Here is a 17,040-nt window from a genome sequence, read left to right on the forward strand (position 1 = left end):
CCCTCATCTTCCTTCATTGATGTTCGCTGGTCACGAGTTCTCTAGTAAGAATTTACAAAACAAAGCATTACAGCTGAAACTCTGCTTCGCACATCTTCAGACAGTCTACTTTGAATAAACTATGTACACATTTCTGAAAAGTTACCTTAACCCACGTATCCTAAAGAGCTTCAACATTGTCCAGCACCGTTGCTTTAAAAGTTGCTCCGTGTATCATCAACTTTCTCCTGTCACATGATTGGCTGGAGCCTACTCTCCAGTCTCCATTCAGTTTCACTAGACACATCACATTAGGAGTTATAATGAAGAGCAAACACTATGAACTGTTTCTACATAGCCTACTTTAATTATCTTGGTATCTCATCCAGGAATGTAAATGTATAAAAAACAGCCTTTATTTACTGTCTTCAAAAAAACAATTTGCATTGTAAAATAAAAGCATGTATGAAGAAGAAAACAGCAGAAATACTGCTTAATTTGATTGGTGCCTCAAACTGACGTCCCTTAACACTGTTTTGTTAGTTTGTTTATTTTCGTTTTTGTTTTGTATCTTTGTCATTATCTTCTCTCCTGTGTGCTTTGTTTCTTGTAAGCACCAATACCGTTGCAACCGTTCATTGTGCCAAATATTGTTGAACATTTTATATAAAAAGTCACCAAAGAGGCCGGTTATGTCGTCCCTCCCGCTAGAAAGCCAATCTGATCTGCTTTGACCAAACAGTCTATATCTTTGGCTTTGACCAAACTACAGCTACAGAGCAGGAAGAAGAACTCAGTCTGGTCTCAGCTCCATCAGCTGCTGCATCTCTGCTGTCATGTTCACTTTAACATCAGAGCTGTTCCTTACTTTGTTCGCAAGTTCATGGATCTTTGTTCTGTGTCAAGGTAAGAGGAGTGAGTGTGCCATGTGCTTTGGTATAAAGAGGAAGAAAGTTTTTGTTTTATACAACAGCATAAAACCCAGATATCAGAAGACGATGGTAGAACAGCTGATCCGCGGGAGTTTTCCGTATTTAGACAGATGTTGTTGCCACTCTGGGTAGACTGAGTTGGTACAGGGGTGCAGTTGAAACACCTTAAATAACTCAAGTGCGCAACAAGACTGATCTGTGATTTTGGGTTTACACATGCATATTAGCGTCCTCTTGGTGGGACATTTGGAAGTATGCGCGTCTCCAGTCTGAAGATATCGGCGAAAGTTTTTTTTCTGGGGTAACTTTTTCACTTCATCACGTCCCTTGAACATCGAAGAGCTTCTCATATTTATATGACTGTTAAAGTTAACTTAGGCTACATTTTAGTAAACCTTAATCTGTGCTCTAAAAATTGACATATATTGCATGACTTTGTTTCATGATCGTCTTCAAATCTAAAGAAATGTTCGAGGTGGTCAGTAAAATCCTAATGAGGCACATGCTGTTCAGATGCACGATGTAAGAAATTAATAGTTAATATTGTTATTTGCAATTGTTCAAAGTTTTGTTCTAGTTTAAAAAACATTATTTTTATTGCTGTTTGCCATTACCATACAAAGTTTTACAAATGAACTACTTTTAACTAAACAATCTATAATATATAAATACTGAATGAAGATAAAAACAGTTCAATTCTCATTTTATAGGGATTTTACATTTGCAATGAATTGGTTAGGCAGATTTACAGCAGAAAAGTTCACCAACTGTACTAGGTCTACCTACTTTTTGCTGATTTGCAAAAAATAAATAAAAATATAAATATGAGTCAGACAGCCGAAATAATAATGAAAGGGGTAATGACCCGATGTAAGGCGATTAACGTTATATTAACATGAGAAATAGATGCAGGTGCACGCGCTCAGCAGGCGCACTTCGAAAACGACAGTGAAGCCGGGCCTCGAGCTGTTTTGCCATACCTGTTTTTAACTAGCCATTATAGTAACATCAGCACAGCAGCACATTTGAAAATAAAAGTGAGCTTCTGCTGAACATAATGCAATCGGTGTGGCAGAAACGACTGAGTAAGTAAAAAAACACGCATCACAAAACAGCGCGAGGGCCGGCTGGACTGCAGTTGATGCTCAGTGTTCAAACGCAGTCAAAGTGGACCCTGTTTCCTTCATGTCAGACTTTTTAAGTAGCCTTCATATCTCACATTATGCACTACTGTCCACTCAATATGTTCACGCTGCACTTCCACACGTGTTTACATGGTCTGTTGTTGCTCCCGCTACTGGCTTATATTTCAGATGCAGATATTATTTAGGTATTAGGCCTTTTCTACACCAGGCCCGGCGCCACAAGGTGGCAGGAGGGGGCTCAGTTATATTTTCTGCCATTCATTCTGCATCGGACGGCTCATCATCTGACAGCGATCCACTTGCACATGTCGGACATGCGCAAAGGCTGTTTTCGTTTTCAATTGTCAACAGCAACAGCTGGCTGAACAGAGTGAAAACTTTTAGGGAGGCATGATCATCAAACCGAATGATCCAGCACCGAAAATTTCCACCCACGGGATGAAAACAAATACAGAAATGGGCCTAACCTACGGTTATCAAAAAGACCAAAAAGATTTTTGGCCCTATCGTGCACCCAGCACAAAGCGCAGCGCAAGTGTCTAGTTTCCAACCGGCGCAGTTGACATTTGCACGCCAAGCGACCAAGTTATAGCAAATGCACTTGCGCCCATCTGAGAGCCTATGGGAGTGTTGGTCTTAACATGATGTGTGGTCAGGCACATTGTTGGTACATTGCTATATTGAGGCAGCAGAAAGCGATTGCACCATTGACCCCCCAAAACAGGTCTAAAGTCTATGGCACAGTATTTCACTGTTTTTTATACTTTAGGGCCGCATTACTGTGACACTGTGCGCATTTACCCACGAGGTACAGCAGCGTAACTTCATTGATTATTAAAATCTCCTGACACGCTGACAGGATCTAATGTTAATTGATGTTCTGTGTTCTTCTACACATCCAAACAGTCTCACATACAGTCCAGGTTCATACAGAGAAACTGTTTGGAGTAAATAATAATAATAATAATAATCCTTATTTGTAGAGCACTTTTCAAAAACAAGTTACAAAGTGCTTTAACAAGTGTAAAGAATAGTACAAAAAAACAAGATAAGAGTATGAAAGTTTAATATAAAATTAGTGAAATACAATAAAAAGTGATCAAATAAAGTCAAATTAGAACTTTAAGTAAAGCAGCCGTCCTCCTGATCAGTCCTCCATCAGAGCGTCTAAATAATTTCAAAAGCTAAAAGTTGAATTCTGTTTCCTCTGGAGAGTTTCCTCTGTCCTGTCAAGTTTATAACTTAGGCTTTTTCTGTTTTGCTGCTCAAATACCCCACGATAGCCTATTAGTTGTGACTTTATTGCGCACATGATGTTAAAATGACTGACAGCAGCATCTCTAAGCATGAAAGTAAATCGTTAGAGACAAATTCTCATACATAAATAAAAATTACTAAACAAAATAAAGAAACCAGTGCAGGGGACCCACGACAGGTTCATCATAGTTTATATTAACGCAGCGCAGTGAGAATCCAGACGTTTCATAGAGGAGTCAGCGTCTGTCTCTTAACAGACCAGAGTTCCGACACTTGACTGATAAAGTGATGGTGAGTGTGTTTCTGCCACTACATATCAAAGTTTCCTCCTCACTAGAGGAAGAGGTGTACAGCCTGGAGCCTGATCCTTCTCACAAGAGGTGTTACAATAACTATCACAATAGAAAGTGAACTCAGTCGCGGGAGGGGGATAAAGACACGCCACCGACCCAAGGATCGGTACGTGACGTCACCGTCACAGGAAGCTCTTCTGCCGGCTGCGCGCACAGGTCCGTGTGTGGCGGTAACGTCACTTACTGATCCTTTAGAAATGCCTGGGAAAATGTAAGGTGTGCGGAAGCTACGGCGCTACTCGGTCAATAAAAGAGCTTCGTACTGAAAAGCTATTTGATTCAGAAAATAGCGACGCTACCACCAAGCTGAGAAATTAAACTAGTAACGCTGGCAGCAGAGCAACACGGGCTTCATGATCGGAAATGGTTTTTATATCACGTCCACACTTCTCCCATATCCCCTCTCTGCTGTGAGTCTGCAGTTCAGTCAGTCGTGGTATTTTTCATAATGCCCCACTCATAAGCTGTTATAGCAATGCGCACCTCGCTTTAAAAGGGAAGGAGAAATGACACTGATTGGTGTATTGCATGTTATACCCTACACACACATGACTAATTCACAGTACGACATTTTTTAATATATACATATATATATCTTTTGATTTCCTGAAACATTTGGAAAACAAGGACAAAGATTCAAAGCTTCTAGGAAATGATAAACTTCACATGTTTAATATTTCAGCTGTTTGTTCAGGGTCAGAAATGCTGATGTCTGTATTCAGATGGGAAATAATATCAATAATCAATAATCTCCAAACAAGCAGAAAGCAGATGAAAGTAAAATGTCTCCTGTCTGATGGTGCGGAGGACGACTTGACTGACAGCTGTAGAAATGAGCAACATGAAGTCAGCGTGCAGCTGCAGCAGAGGAGTTAGTCTCTCCTTTCTGCAGCTGGGACTCAAGTTGTCTGAGAACAGGGTTTGAAATGCTGCTGAGTTCACATGTGCTGTTTTATAGAGACCTGATCTCTGCTGCTTCCATCAAAAGATGTTTGAACAACAGGAAACATTACAAGTCCTGACTGGAGGCTTTTCTCTTTCTGTTCAGAGACACAGGAGGTGAAGGCTGGAGAGGACGCCACTCTTCAGTGTCAGAGTCACGGAGGGGCTGACATCACAGTGATAGCGTGGAGCAGAACTGACCTGAAGCCAGATGATGGTTATGTCTTCTTCTTCAGAGACAACCTCTTGCGTAAAGATGACCAGCATTCATCTTTTCAGGGTCGAGTGAATCTGAGAGATCCAGAGAAGAAGAACGGAGACGCTTCTGTGATTCTGAAGAACGTCAAGATCAACGACACTGGAACATATGAGTGTCGGATTGGAGAAGGAAACAAGGAAGGCAAATCTGATCCCAGCAGCGTCATCAAGTTGACAGTGACAGGTGAGCGTGTAGAGCTCAGAGTGTCTCTTTGTCTCTCAGGTGAGCGTGTAGAGCTCAGAGTGTCTCTTTGTCTCTCAGGTGAGCGTGTAGAGCTCAGAGTGTCTCTTTGTCTCTCAGGTGAGCGTGTAGAGCTCAGAGTGTCTCTTTGTCTCTCAGGTGAGCGTGTAGAGCTCAGAGTGTCTCTTTGTCTCTCAGGTGAGCGTGTAGAGCTCAGAGTGTCTCTTTGTCTCTCAGGTCAGCGTGTAGAGCTCAGAGTGTCTCTTTGTCTCTCAGGTGAAGCAGCTTCCTGGTAGTTGAGCTGAGAAACATCACAGATCAGATGTTTGTGTTTTAGAAAGATGTTGCTGATGAGACTTTAGAGGAAACAGCTGCTACGAGTCATGTGACCAAAGTTCAGTAGATAATGTCTGACATTTTGTCCACCTGCTGACAGCTGATACCTCACACCTGTTTCTGCTCTGCAGGTCACACAGATGGACACAAGGAGGGAGGAGACAAGGAGGGAGGAGACAAGGAGAGAAATGTTGGACTAAAAGTCGACCTGCCAGTTGTTCTTCTTCTTGCTGTTGCTGTTGGTGGTTTTATGTTCTAAAAATCACAAAGGTAAGACAAGTTCTTTGTATATCACATTTAATCAACAAGACACTTCAAAGTGCTTTACATAAAACATAAAAGCAACATAGTGAAATTAAAAAAAAAAACAGAGAAAAACAACTCACACAGAAACACAGACACACTTCTTAAAATCATCACCACCATCAGTCTGACAGATCCAGGTGAGTGTGTCGAGCTCAGAGTGTCTCTTTGTCTCTCTGTACCACGAAGCAGGATTTGAGCCTATCCAGGTAACTTTGGGGTTAATCCTGTGTTTTCAGTACCATGACGATGGTTCACTTCTTACTGGTGTAGATCTCCATGTTAACTTATGCTGAACGGCTAACCTGCTCCAGAGCAGGTTATGTTCCAGATAAGAGATCAACTCTATAAAAACGCTGCCTACTGACCAATCAGCTCTCTGGAAAACGACATCACCATCTGTAGGAAATCCCACAGACTGTTTTATAGGCTGCTTTATGTTTACTGTGGTGAAACTCTTGTATAGTGATGTCATCCTATTGAAGCACTAAAGCCATGTACATGTTTTACTTTTAAGACATGAGCCTACTCACTGATTTGAAGTACGTTTTATATTTGCTCTATTTTACACATCCTAATGGGTTTTCTTGTGAGGTTGAATATTATGAGAACATAGTTAGGTAGGATTATTGAAATGAAGTTTATAAGAGTTTGTTGATATTTGTTTGTTATAGTACAGAGACCGCCCACCTTTTGTTATGTGGGATGTTTTCAGTAAATGTTCAGTTTCAGTCTTTCGACCACTTTTGAGCACTTTTTATGATATGATGTTTTGTTGCTTTAACTAGAACAGTGTTTGGAGCTGTTATAATGAATATTAAATTTTTGAAACCACTAGAAGTTCTTGAAAGGGATTTGAACGACCACTTCAGTGCCTGCATTCATATTAAACGCCTGTTAACTTCCTAACGGGCTGCGTGTGGCAACTGCAGCTCTGCTGCAATAAGTTTGGATTATGTTACGTTTTACTCTAAAATTTTAGTTTGCTCTTGTAAAATATGCCGCTCTGCTGCCACTAGACTTGTTCATGTCTGCGATTGGTCATCTGCTGCTAACTCTGCCTCTTTAATGTGAATGCGCTCATAGCTGGATTAGGAAAAGCTGGGTTGACTTACTGAGATTGTTAGTGAAGCCAGGTAACAAAAAGCCATCCTGGGCATGTTGAACTTGCTTCGTAGTAAAGGCTCCTGGTATTTGAGCTGAGAAACATCACAGATCAGATGTTTGTGTTTTAGAAAGATGTTGCTGATGAGACTTTAGAGGAAACAGTTGCTACGAGTCATGTGATCAAAGTGCAGTAGATAATGTCTGACATTCTGTTCACCTGCTGACAGCTGATACCTCACACCTGTTTCTGCTCTGCAGGTCACACAGCTGGACACAAGGAGGGAGGAGACAAGGAGGGAAATGTTTCACAGACAGGTGGTGTGCTCGCTCTTGTTGGTGCTGGTTTTATGATCTTTAGAAAATGTTAAGGAAGCACTGAATTATAATTCAAAAGGAAATTCTGTAGTGATCTTTATTTCTCATATAACCAACTAAATGTTTTTGAATTTGTATTTTACGGCGCTCCAAAGGGTCACTGCAACAATATTTACTTTTATACTTTTGCATTCCATCTCAATATGTTTGACATGACTTCAGAATACATTTCTCCTTCCATTCGTTCTGAGCCACAGTTGTGTCCAGTGTTTCCCACAGCAGCTTATTTCATATTTCACCCTTTTTACTCCACTGAATTTTCCACCCGTGTTTACTCACTACTTGAATCGTATCGTGATTTTTTCTTGCACTTCTCACAAGCCCCATCTCTCTCTAGTCTGTCATGCACAGCTGCACACAAAAAATAAAGGTGCTAACTAGAAACAAAAATGGTTCTTCAGAGTGAAACCACAGAAGAACCATTTTTAGTTCCAAAAAGAACCTTTTAGCAAGTAGTGCTTTAAAGAACCATTTCTGCAAACGTTTTTTTGAGGATCCTTCGAGGTGAGAGGCGGCCGCCTTGCAGATTCAGTGTCACTTATCACTTCCTGTGGCGCTACAAAGCACTTGGCGCTACAACTATAAGTTAGTATTGGCATGTAGATGTGACTGTTGTCAAGCACGTAAAGTTTGGTACAGATTTGAGCAGGTACAGTAGTGTGTAGCATGGAGCTTTGCTGCCACGCCATCTATACGCCGTTAAGGAAACCCACAAACTTTACAATATGACATCATCAATATGTAAAGGGTTTGTTTTCTGAGATAGTTTTGAAGCAGATATAGCCAACCTGCAAGAAGTGCTTCATCACAGCATAAATGTAGTCACTTCCTGTTGCCAGCAGATGACTTTGAGTCAATATTGGCACATTGATGTGTTCAGGGCGCGACTCTTATGTATTCCATTTGGTACAGATGTGAGGATGTAGACTGAAGTTACAACAACTTCCTGTTTTATTGCAAATCATCGATTTTTGACGCCACGGCGTTCCACAAAAACTCACCGTTCACACAACTTTTATTCATCAATGGGTTTAGACTGCACAGCACAAATCTGAAGTCGGTCTAATTCTGTTTTGTAGAGGTTTATTTATTCTTATAAAACAGGTAGCTCAAATCAAGCAATCTGATTGGTTCATAGTAGTGATATAATGAGCGTATACAGTACAACGGATATGACGTCAAATTCCTTCGCACAGATCCGGATCACTCCGCAATGAACAGGGTTCGAGTTATAATCTGAGCTTAGTTAGGAGTCTCACACCCCATTTACACCTGGTATTAAAATGCAGTCTGATAGGCTCCAGATTTTACCAGCAGTGATAAATAAATAATGAGAGAAAGATAAACCATTGATTACTATGTGATGCCCCTTAACTGTGATATAATAAGCGTGTACCACGGCCTGTCTGACTTAATTAGACCGACAGATGGAGAAAACAGTTTTAAAGGAGGGAGGATGATAGTGGGAGCGCAGTGTGAGGTTAGTCTAATTATAGTTACCTTACAATCATTTAAAATAAGTTTTAATATGAATATAAATGGTTTCCTTCTGGGTAAATACATGAATGCTGTGAACATAAGTAAGATCTCCAAGTACCTTTTATCCACTTTAGAAATTCAGAATTCATACTGTGATGATTTGCTGATTAAAATCCTCCCTCCTTTAAAACAGCCTGCTTCAACTGTTAGACAATATGTATAGATTAGGAAAGGCCTCTTGATCTAGGAATTTGGTTTAGTTGATTGATACTTTGGTATCAAGTATCAATGTAGTTTTTCAGAAGCACAAAAATAATAATAATTTATTTTGATACATGGCATCGCTGCTGTAGTTTGATGGATCTTTGTCCATCCCTGTATGTACTGTATCCATATGAAGCTACATGTATTGATCAGAAATGTGAACAGTTCTTTATTTCACATCTGTTTAAATTTGCTGACTTTGCATTAAAAGCCTGGAAAATAAAGTACACTGGAGTCTTGAATTTGACCCTGGTGTCTCCAGTAGGCTACTGTAAACTCTACTACTGTAATCCACAACACATCATACCTGAACTGTGTGTCTGTGTCTGTTTCTGGCAGCCGTCCACTGTTTTTCTTTGCCTTTAAACACATTTTACCACAATATAAAACTAGTGCATTAAGTCCTGCTTTCAAAATGTTCATTAAGTCAAAGTATTAGCTATGTATACCTACTTTACATAATGTTGGCAGATAAATCTATATTAATGCTTCATGTTGTAAAACATTAATCTGCAGAGTAACTTGTTAATACTGTCTACATGTTTTTATTTCAATGTATTTTTATTTCAATGAAAATCTCTGTTTTCTTGCCAATAAAGCTTCACTGAATTAACCCACAAAGTCAGATTATAGACATTTTCCAGTTTTTCACTAGAAACATCAGATCAGAGCTGTTGATCCTGATCTGGTCTGATCTGGAATCAAGAGCAGCTCTAGCTCACAGTCCAGTCTGACTTCTTACTTACTTAAACTTTATTTGTATAGGGCAATTGGTTCTGCAGCAAGACATAGACACAGGACTGACCTAGATACAAGACCAAAATACATAAAATACTAAAATGTTGTGGACTATACTTGTACAACAGAGGATTGAGAAGACAGACAAGTGCTAAAATGCTACAGACTAAGATGCTCCATTTCTGAATATAGAGATAAATAAATAAATCTTCTCTCTTCATATCAATATAAAAACAGATTTCATGTCAGTTATTTGTTGACTTTTGAACAGCGTCCTGCTTCTAGAGCAGATGAAACCAAGAGTCAATAAAACCTGATAAAAACAGGAGCATTAACTTCTTTAACTGTAACTCTGGAGCTGAGAAAGTGATCTGAGTTTGGCTCTACATGTCTGTCGGGGTCTGTCCCTGTGATCAGAGAACAACATGGGGGAACTTTTAGAGGAAAGATTGTGGTGTGAGCGAATCAGCTCTGGGCTCATTTTAACTTCATCTTCCACCCACTTCTCAGTCAGACACATGATGTGGGTTCTTCCTCTTTAGTGTTGGTGGGTAGAAACTGATATGAGAACAATGTTTGTGCTGTTTCCTGTTGGTCCTCTGACTGCAGCTGGTAACATGGAGACTTTTCTTCCCTTTGATTCATCACAGAGCTCAGTCTCTACACAGCAAAGTCACAATTTTAACTTTCATATCCTCAATCCAAGATAAACCTTCCTGTTCCTTCAGTCACAGATTGTCTCCTGAGCAGAGTCTCCACTCGACTGTCATTTAGGGTCTTGTGTCTCTCAGAGGAGCCATCTTTGATCACGTTTCCTCCTCCTGATCAACAACTGCTGGATCAGGATATTCTGATCAAACTGTTTCAGGAAAACTTCTTATCTGGACTTTGTTGGAGAGAAAGTCTCTCTGATTCTAGTGTAGAAACCTCGTCTCATCATTTATTATCTGCTGACTGGTTTTCTCTTAGTATCATGTTGAGGCTGTGAAGTTAGAGCAGGTTGAACGAAAGATCGGCCGTTCAATCCCCGATTCCTGTACAGTGGATGTTGTATGAGATAGTTTGCTGTTATGAGGCAGATGCGAGACATGACCTGCTTCATGTACAAAGTGACAGACTGCTGTCACAACCTGGCTCAAAGTGACAAAAAGAGGGAAGCCAAAACAAAGTAAGATACAAAGAAAACAGAGAGGGCCCAAACCTGGGGCCGTCACACTGCAGAAAGAGGAAGCTGCCCTCAGACTAAAAACTCTGTTGAAGGTTGATTGTGCCCGCTCACAAGATTTACAGAGAAAGACTCTCTTAGTTAGTGAACTCTTTATTACAGCTCAGGAGAAAACAAAAGAACAGCAGATCTGAGTCACAGTCACGGTAAAGATGCTTAAATTAAAACCAGGTTTTACTTTTTAGCTGCAGTCTTCAGACTCAGAAACTCCTCATTTCTAATATCCTTCAAATTAAAAGCCTCCAGTTTTCTCCTTCTGTTTCCTCTCTCTGTGACCATTTGGACTGAACCTTTTAGTTATGTTTTTAGATAAAATAACCTGCTAGAACTGATCTGAAGCTCCTTGTTTATGTGCAGACAGACAGATGCAGTGAAACAGTTTGTGCCAGAAATTGATGCAGAAAAACTAGTCCATGCATTTGTTACTTCTAGGCTGGATTACTGCAATTCCTTATTATCAGGCTGCTCGATAAAGTCCATTAAGACTCTTCAGCTGATCCAGAATGCTGCAGCACGTGTTCTGACAGGAACCAGGAAAAGAGATCACATTTCTCCTGTTTTAGCTTCTTTGCATTGGCTTCCAGTAAAATCCAGAATAGAATTTAAAATCATTCTTCTTACCTACAAAGCTCTTAATGGTCAGGCACCATCTTATCTTAAAGAGCTCATAGTACCTTACTACCCCACCAGAGCACTGTGCTCCCAGAATGCAGGGTTACTTGTGGTTCCTAGAGTCTCCAAAAGTAGACTAGGAGCCAGAGCGTTCAGCTATCAAGCTCCTCTCCTGTGGAACCAGGTTCCAGTTTGGGTTCAGGAGGCAGACACCATCTCCACATTTAAGAGTAGGCTTCCTCTTTGATAAAGCCCTTAGTTATGCTGTTATAGGCCTAGACCGCCGGGGGATTTCCCACTTTCTCTCCTTCTGTATGCAACCTCATCCCATTATTGCATGTTACTAACTCAACTTTTCCCCTTTCTGGTAGTCTTGTGCTTTCTCGTCTCTCTCCTCTCTCCTATCACTTCCTGCAGGTTTTCTGGCTCTGGAGCTGTGGAGTCTGGATCTGTGGTTGCGGGTCACCTGCTGCCCCCGTGTTCCTGCTCGACACCCTCTGCTGCAACGACTATTGTTACTAGTCCTATTATTATTATTGTTATTATAATCATTAACACTACTATAAATATCTGTACCATTATTTATTCAGTCTATACCCACATTTCCTTTTCTGTCAGTACCTCTGTTTGTATATTGTGTAGGTTGCTGGATGTAATTTGTTTATCATAATATTATATCCTGCACGTTGATTCAGAGAAATCTCCAACCTGCTAATTAGTGCAAAGCGAGGACTTCAAAGGAATCTAACGCTGAATCATATGAAAAATGAAAGAATAAAACAGTTAATTTCCTGCATCAATTTACAGTGGGATATTTTTTATTGACAAAATTCAGGTGAGTCAGCCCACATGCAGCCATCCCTCTGTCTTGTGTTTGGGGAAGTAACCTCTTCAAATGTTCATGTGGTACCTCAAAGATAAATGAATTCATTTTATTTCAGTTATAAACTCCTGGACTTCAGTGCTCCTGTTTTTCAGCAGGTTGTCTGCACATTCAGAATCCCTCTCACATGTGGAGAAAAACGTATTACGAGCAGGGCTGGACTAAAAATCAGCCCACCAAAATCGGTCTGACACCCCTCACCAATACACCATGCTTCCATATAACATGTGTAATATTCCCCCAAACCAGATGAGTGGTATGTGCCGTAGATAAGTGTACTCATTCAAACTAATTTACTGACTCCATGGTGATCAGAGGTGGCCATGGAGTAGACAACCCAAATACAAATAGCCTACAGGTCATTTTCACAGCAGCGTGGGATTAGCCAACACGATGCTGACAAAATAACCTCACCTCAGCCGTTAGAACAGTTAGCCAAAGATAAAACTGCATTAGGAAACTGTGCTAGCTACAAAAACAATGTCATATAACAACGTTATGGTTATGTTATTATCATTGACCTTAATCGAACTGATCATCATCATTGTCACTACGGCATGACACACACCCAGGGGCGTCACTTCATGTTGAAAAGTGGTGGGGACACTTTTGTTATGGCCCGGCTCAGAGGCCACAACAAATAGAGGAGTCCATACCAAGGGATTACCAGAAAAGGATGTTTATTAACAAAACGAATATAACAAATAATTTCAAAGCTTAACAAATGTGGCTGGCAAAACATGGGGCCAGATTAACTAAATAAACGGAAGCACAACAACGCAACACGCCGTGGTGCTGGGGACCAGGAAAAAGCAAACAATAATAATAATAATAATAATCCTTATTTGTAGAGCACTTTTCAAAAACAAGTTACAAAGTGCTTTAACAAGTGTAAAGAATAATACAAAAAAAAACAAGATAAGAGCATGAAAGTTTAATATAAAAAAAGTATGTTTTAAGAAGGGACTTAAAAGAGTTCACTGACTCAGCCGACCTGATTTCCTCGGGCAGGCTGTTCCAGAGCCTCGGGGCCCTGACAGCAAACGCTCTGTCCATTTAGTTTTGGGGACAGGAGGTCAAGGCCTGCAACAATCAGGAAGGGGCGGACTTTATGCAATCTGGAGACAGTGGCCAGCTGCCTCTGATCTGCCTGATGGCCTCAGCTCCACTCCACCAGGAAGTTCACCCTGCAACAAACACAGACAGACACACACACAAACAACCTGGCAGAGGCCCTCGGGCCGTCACACTTTCTACGTCTATTACATATATTTTATTCCAAATTTCTTTATTGAAACTTTTGCGTAGGCTTGAACAGGGTGAAGCGGTAAAGGGCAGTAATAATGTTCATAGCCTGTTTACTTACACACTAACAACATGTACCCACCCACCCAGCTCCCAAACATTCACACTACACACTCAGACGGACACAAACCTCAGATAGGTTGATAAATGTGCACAAGTGCTGTGAAAGAATAAATGGGAGGTACCATAGTGAATAAAAAATCTGAGGCCCCATCCACACTACTGCGTTTTCGTTTTAAAACGGAGACCTTGTGCTACGTTTGCACCTCCCGTCCAGAATAAAACAGCAAAAACGAAGACCTAAAATTGAGAAGTTTAGAAATGCTGCCGACCCCACTTTGCGTTTCAAAACTCCGGAGGGTGTTTTAGCGAAGACGGGCCAAAACGGAGGACTTAAGAAACGATGATAAAGACGCTCACGCTCCGCTCTCTGATTGGAGCTTTTAAGCAGAAACACGGTGCTACTGACAGAGTTTATGAGTCGGTATTTTTATTACATTCAGTAACAGTCCGAGCTCGTTATTGGCACATGCCAAAAAAAAAAAATCTGGTATGATTCTTCGTCTGCATTTCTTTATTCTTTCGTCAAAACTTCTGTAACTACGGAAGAGAGCATCTGCTTCATGTTTGCACAGGCACGCGCAGGCCCAGTGTACCTGAACGGCCAATAGACATGCATAGATCAACTCTAAAACGCAGCTAAAATGCTGGTGTGGACGGAGATCGTATTCGTTTTAATTCTCCGTTTGTAAACTACAATGTAAAATAAATAAATTATAAAGAGATAACTAAAATGAGAATAAAGCAAAAAAGAAACATAAGTTAGTGTATCAACATATGCCAGAAATCCATTTATCATGAGTGGGAGGCGTAGAATGGGTCCATTTAATAAGCAATCATTTTATGTGTGTGGGAGCTGTGCTGAAGAGGGCAATAAGGGGGTCAAAGTTTATGATTTGGCCTGACAGCTTGCTACATATTTCAAAAGTTGAGGTCCAGAAATCCTACAGTTGCGGGCAAAACAAACATGGCTGCAGTCAGTAGGTGACTGTTTACATCAATTGCATGAGTCTGATCTGTCAGGGTAGATTTTGGCTAAGACTACACCTGTTCATTTAGGCTTTCACACTGTCCTCGAGTCTCCCTCTTTGTGTCGGCTGCAGCTGTGCTACTTAGACCATGTTGTATTTCTGTATAACAGTTTGCTCTTCGTTCGTAAAATATGACGCTCTGCTGACAGTGGACTTCTTCACGTCTGTGATTGGTCATCTGCTGCTAACAACGCCTCTTTTATGTGAAGGCGCTCACGCCTGGATAGGGAAACCCTGGGTTGACTTACTGAGTTGATTTGTACTCCCTCCGTACTACACACCCAGAAATGAACACATAATTAAATGTATATTAGAATAGGGTAAAATATTAAATGATATTATAAAACACAGGCCTTTATACAGTTATTTATAAACATATGTACATAGCCTACATGTTTACATCTAGGAAATAATTCTGCAGTCAGTTTTTGAAAGAATCTAAACAGTAGCAACAAGATGATAACATGGTTTCATCTTATCATAAACACATTTGAGGAGTCCTTCCTGACTGTTTGAGCTCCAAGCATCATCGATGTAAACACGAGTCTACCTCCTCTCATCTTTTCTGTAGTCTTACTCTGACAGCTTGTAACAAGGTGCACCCATTGACTGCTTGATTGGGACAGTTGATGAGCAGGTCTCTGTAAAGATGCGTACACATTGCTATGGCAATGACAGTTGCCTCACTGCCTGGCTACTGGCCGCCGTTTCCATTAGTGATTCTGCAGGTTATGCAAATCCAGCTGCGTAATTCCCTGTTAAGGATTGGTCCCTCTGGAGCTGAGACCACCTACGTCCTGGTTGCTATTCGCTGCCATCTGTGATTGGTGTGTCTGTGATCTCACCAAACGTACCAATCAGGAATCTTCAATCAACCCCAGCTGCATTGAATATTTGATCAGTTCATCTTGCTGTTGGTTGCATAGGCTACTCATTGTGTTAGTCTAGTGAGTATTTAGTGTGTATTTCTTAGTATTGCCTGTCTGAATAACTGCTAGTTTTTTTTTTTTCAAGCTTATGGGTGCTGACCTCTTTTTCTTTATTGTATCTTTGAGCCAAGAGCTAAGTAACTCCTTGGTTAATTAAACACCTGACTTTAACCAAAACTTCCTAGTTGTCATATTCCACCTCATTTCCAATCCCAATGATATGTTTCTGCTCTCCAAGACAAGCCGGGTTGTAACTCTACGTAATAGACAGGTGCCTCAGAAGGCATTACTGTTGAGTGAAGGCATCTCTATGAACAACAGCCTTCTAGGGCAGCAATTACAGCAGTGATGCGTCAGTGATGCGTCAACACCGTCTTGCGTCTCTTCTGGCGCTCAGTCACTAGCCTTAGCGTCTGCTAGCTAGCTATTGAAAAGGCAAATGGATAGCAGAAGCCTCAGAAATCATACTAAACAAACTTGGTTACAGTTACAGGCTAATAAGATAATTAAGTGTTTAGTTCTTGCTAACTTTTCAGAAATTGAAGTGAAAAAACTACTAAACTTTTAAAAATTTGTAGATGAATTTTGCCTTGTTTGTTCGCCATCTTGTCTATTTTTCAGATGTAACCAAGAGACAAAAACCTGATGACTGTAAGTATTGTAGCTGAGACAAAATGACTCACATTTTAGAGGGTGGATTGTGGTATGTGGCTCATTTTAACTTCACCATCCCCCACCTCTCGATCTGAATATGGGTTCCTCTTTAGTGTTGGTGAGTAGAAACTAACATGCCAACAGACTGCTGCTGTTTTGTTCATGTATATCTGAAGACACTGAAGTTTAAATCAAAAGCAAATTGAAAGTTCAGATCAATCTTCTGTTTCTGTCTGGCTGAACTCAACACTCTGCATGAAACATTATCTCCATCTGCTGCAGTGCAAAGATGCACATTGAGTAGTGGTGGCTGTCTGCTTTGTGCTTGTGGTTGTGGACACGATGATGGTTTACATGACAAAAGTCCAGAGCAGTATTTTCCTTTTTCTTCCTCTGATGATCACAGAGTCTCTACACAGCAGCTGCATGTGAACTCCTTTTATATCATCAATCCAAGATAAAAACCTTCCTGTTCCTTCAGTCACAGATTGTCTCCTGAGTCTCCACTCGACTGTCATTTAGGATCTCGTGTCTCTCAGAGGAGCCATCTTTGATTATGTTTCCTCCTCCTGATCAATAACTGCTGGATCAGGATATTCTGATCAAACTAGCCATGTTTCCATCCAATTTTCATGTGAAATGTCAACGCTACGTCAGAACTTACTCGGCAAAAGTGTTTCCATCTCCCATTT

General features: G+C 40.7%; 1 protein-coding gene across 3 annotated transcripts; it reads left to right on the forward strand.

The window, feature by feature from the left end:
• The first annotated feature begins 650 nt into the window (after window positions 1-650).
• LOC119911645 (coxsackievirus and adenovirus receptor homolog) lies at window positions 651-9,526 on the forward strand. Of its 3 annotated transcripts, XM_038730596.1 has the most exons (4): window positions 652-885; window positions 4,715-5,050; window positions 5,515-5,653; window positions 7,052-9,526. In XM_038730596.1, the coding sequence occupies exons 1-3, from the start codon at window positions 816-818 to the stop codon at window positions 5,640-5,642; spliced, it is 534 nt and encodes a 177-aa protein (XP_038586524.1). In that variant the 5' UTR covers window positions 652-815; the 3' UTR covers window positions 5,643-5,653; window positions 7,052-9,526. The 3 variants fall into 3 exon arrangements, with proteins under 3 accessions (XP_038586523.1, XP_038586524.1, XP_038586525.1); XM_038730595.1 differs by lacking the exon at window positions 5,515-5,653 and having other exon boundaries at window positions 651-885; window positions 4,715-5,089; XM_038730597.1 differs by lacking the exon at window positions 5,515-5,653.
• The last annotated feature ends 7,514 nt before the right edge of the window (window positions 9,527-17,040 follow it).

The sequence above is a fragment of the Micropterus salmoides genome, unplaced genomic scaffold (assembly GCF_014851395.1).
Source record: "Micropterus salmoides isolate LMB-PRFRI ecotype aquatic unplaced genomic scaffold, ASM1485139v1 Ms_hic_scaffold_2, whole genome shotgun sequence".
Lineage (NCBI taxonomy): Eukaryota > Metazoa > Chordata > Actinopteri > Centrarchiformes > Centrarchidae > Micropterus > Micropterus salmoides.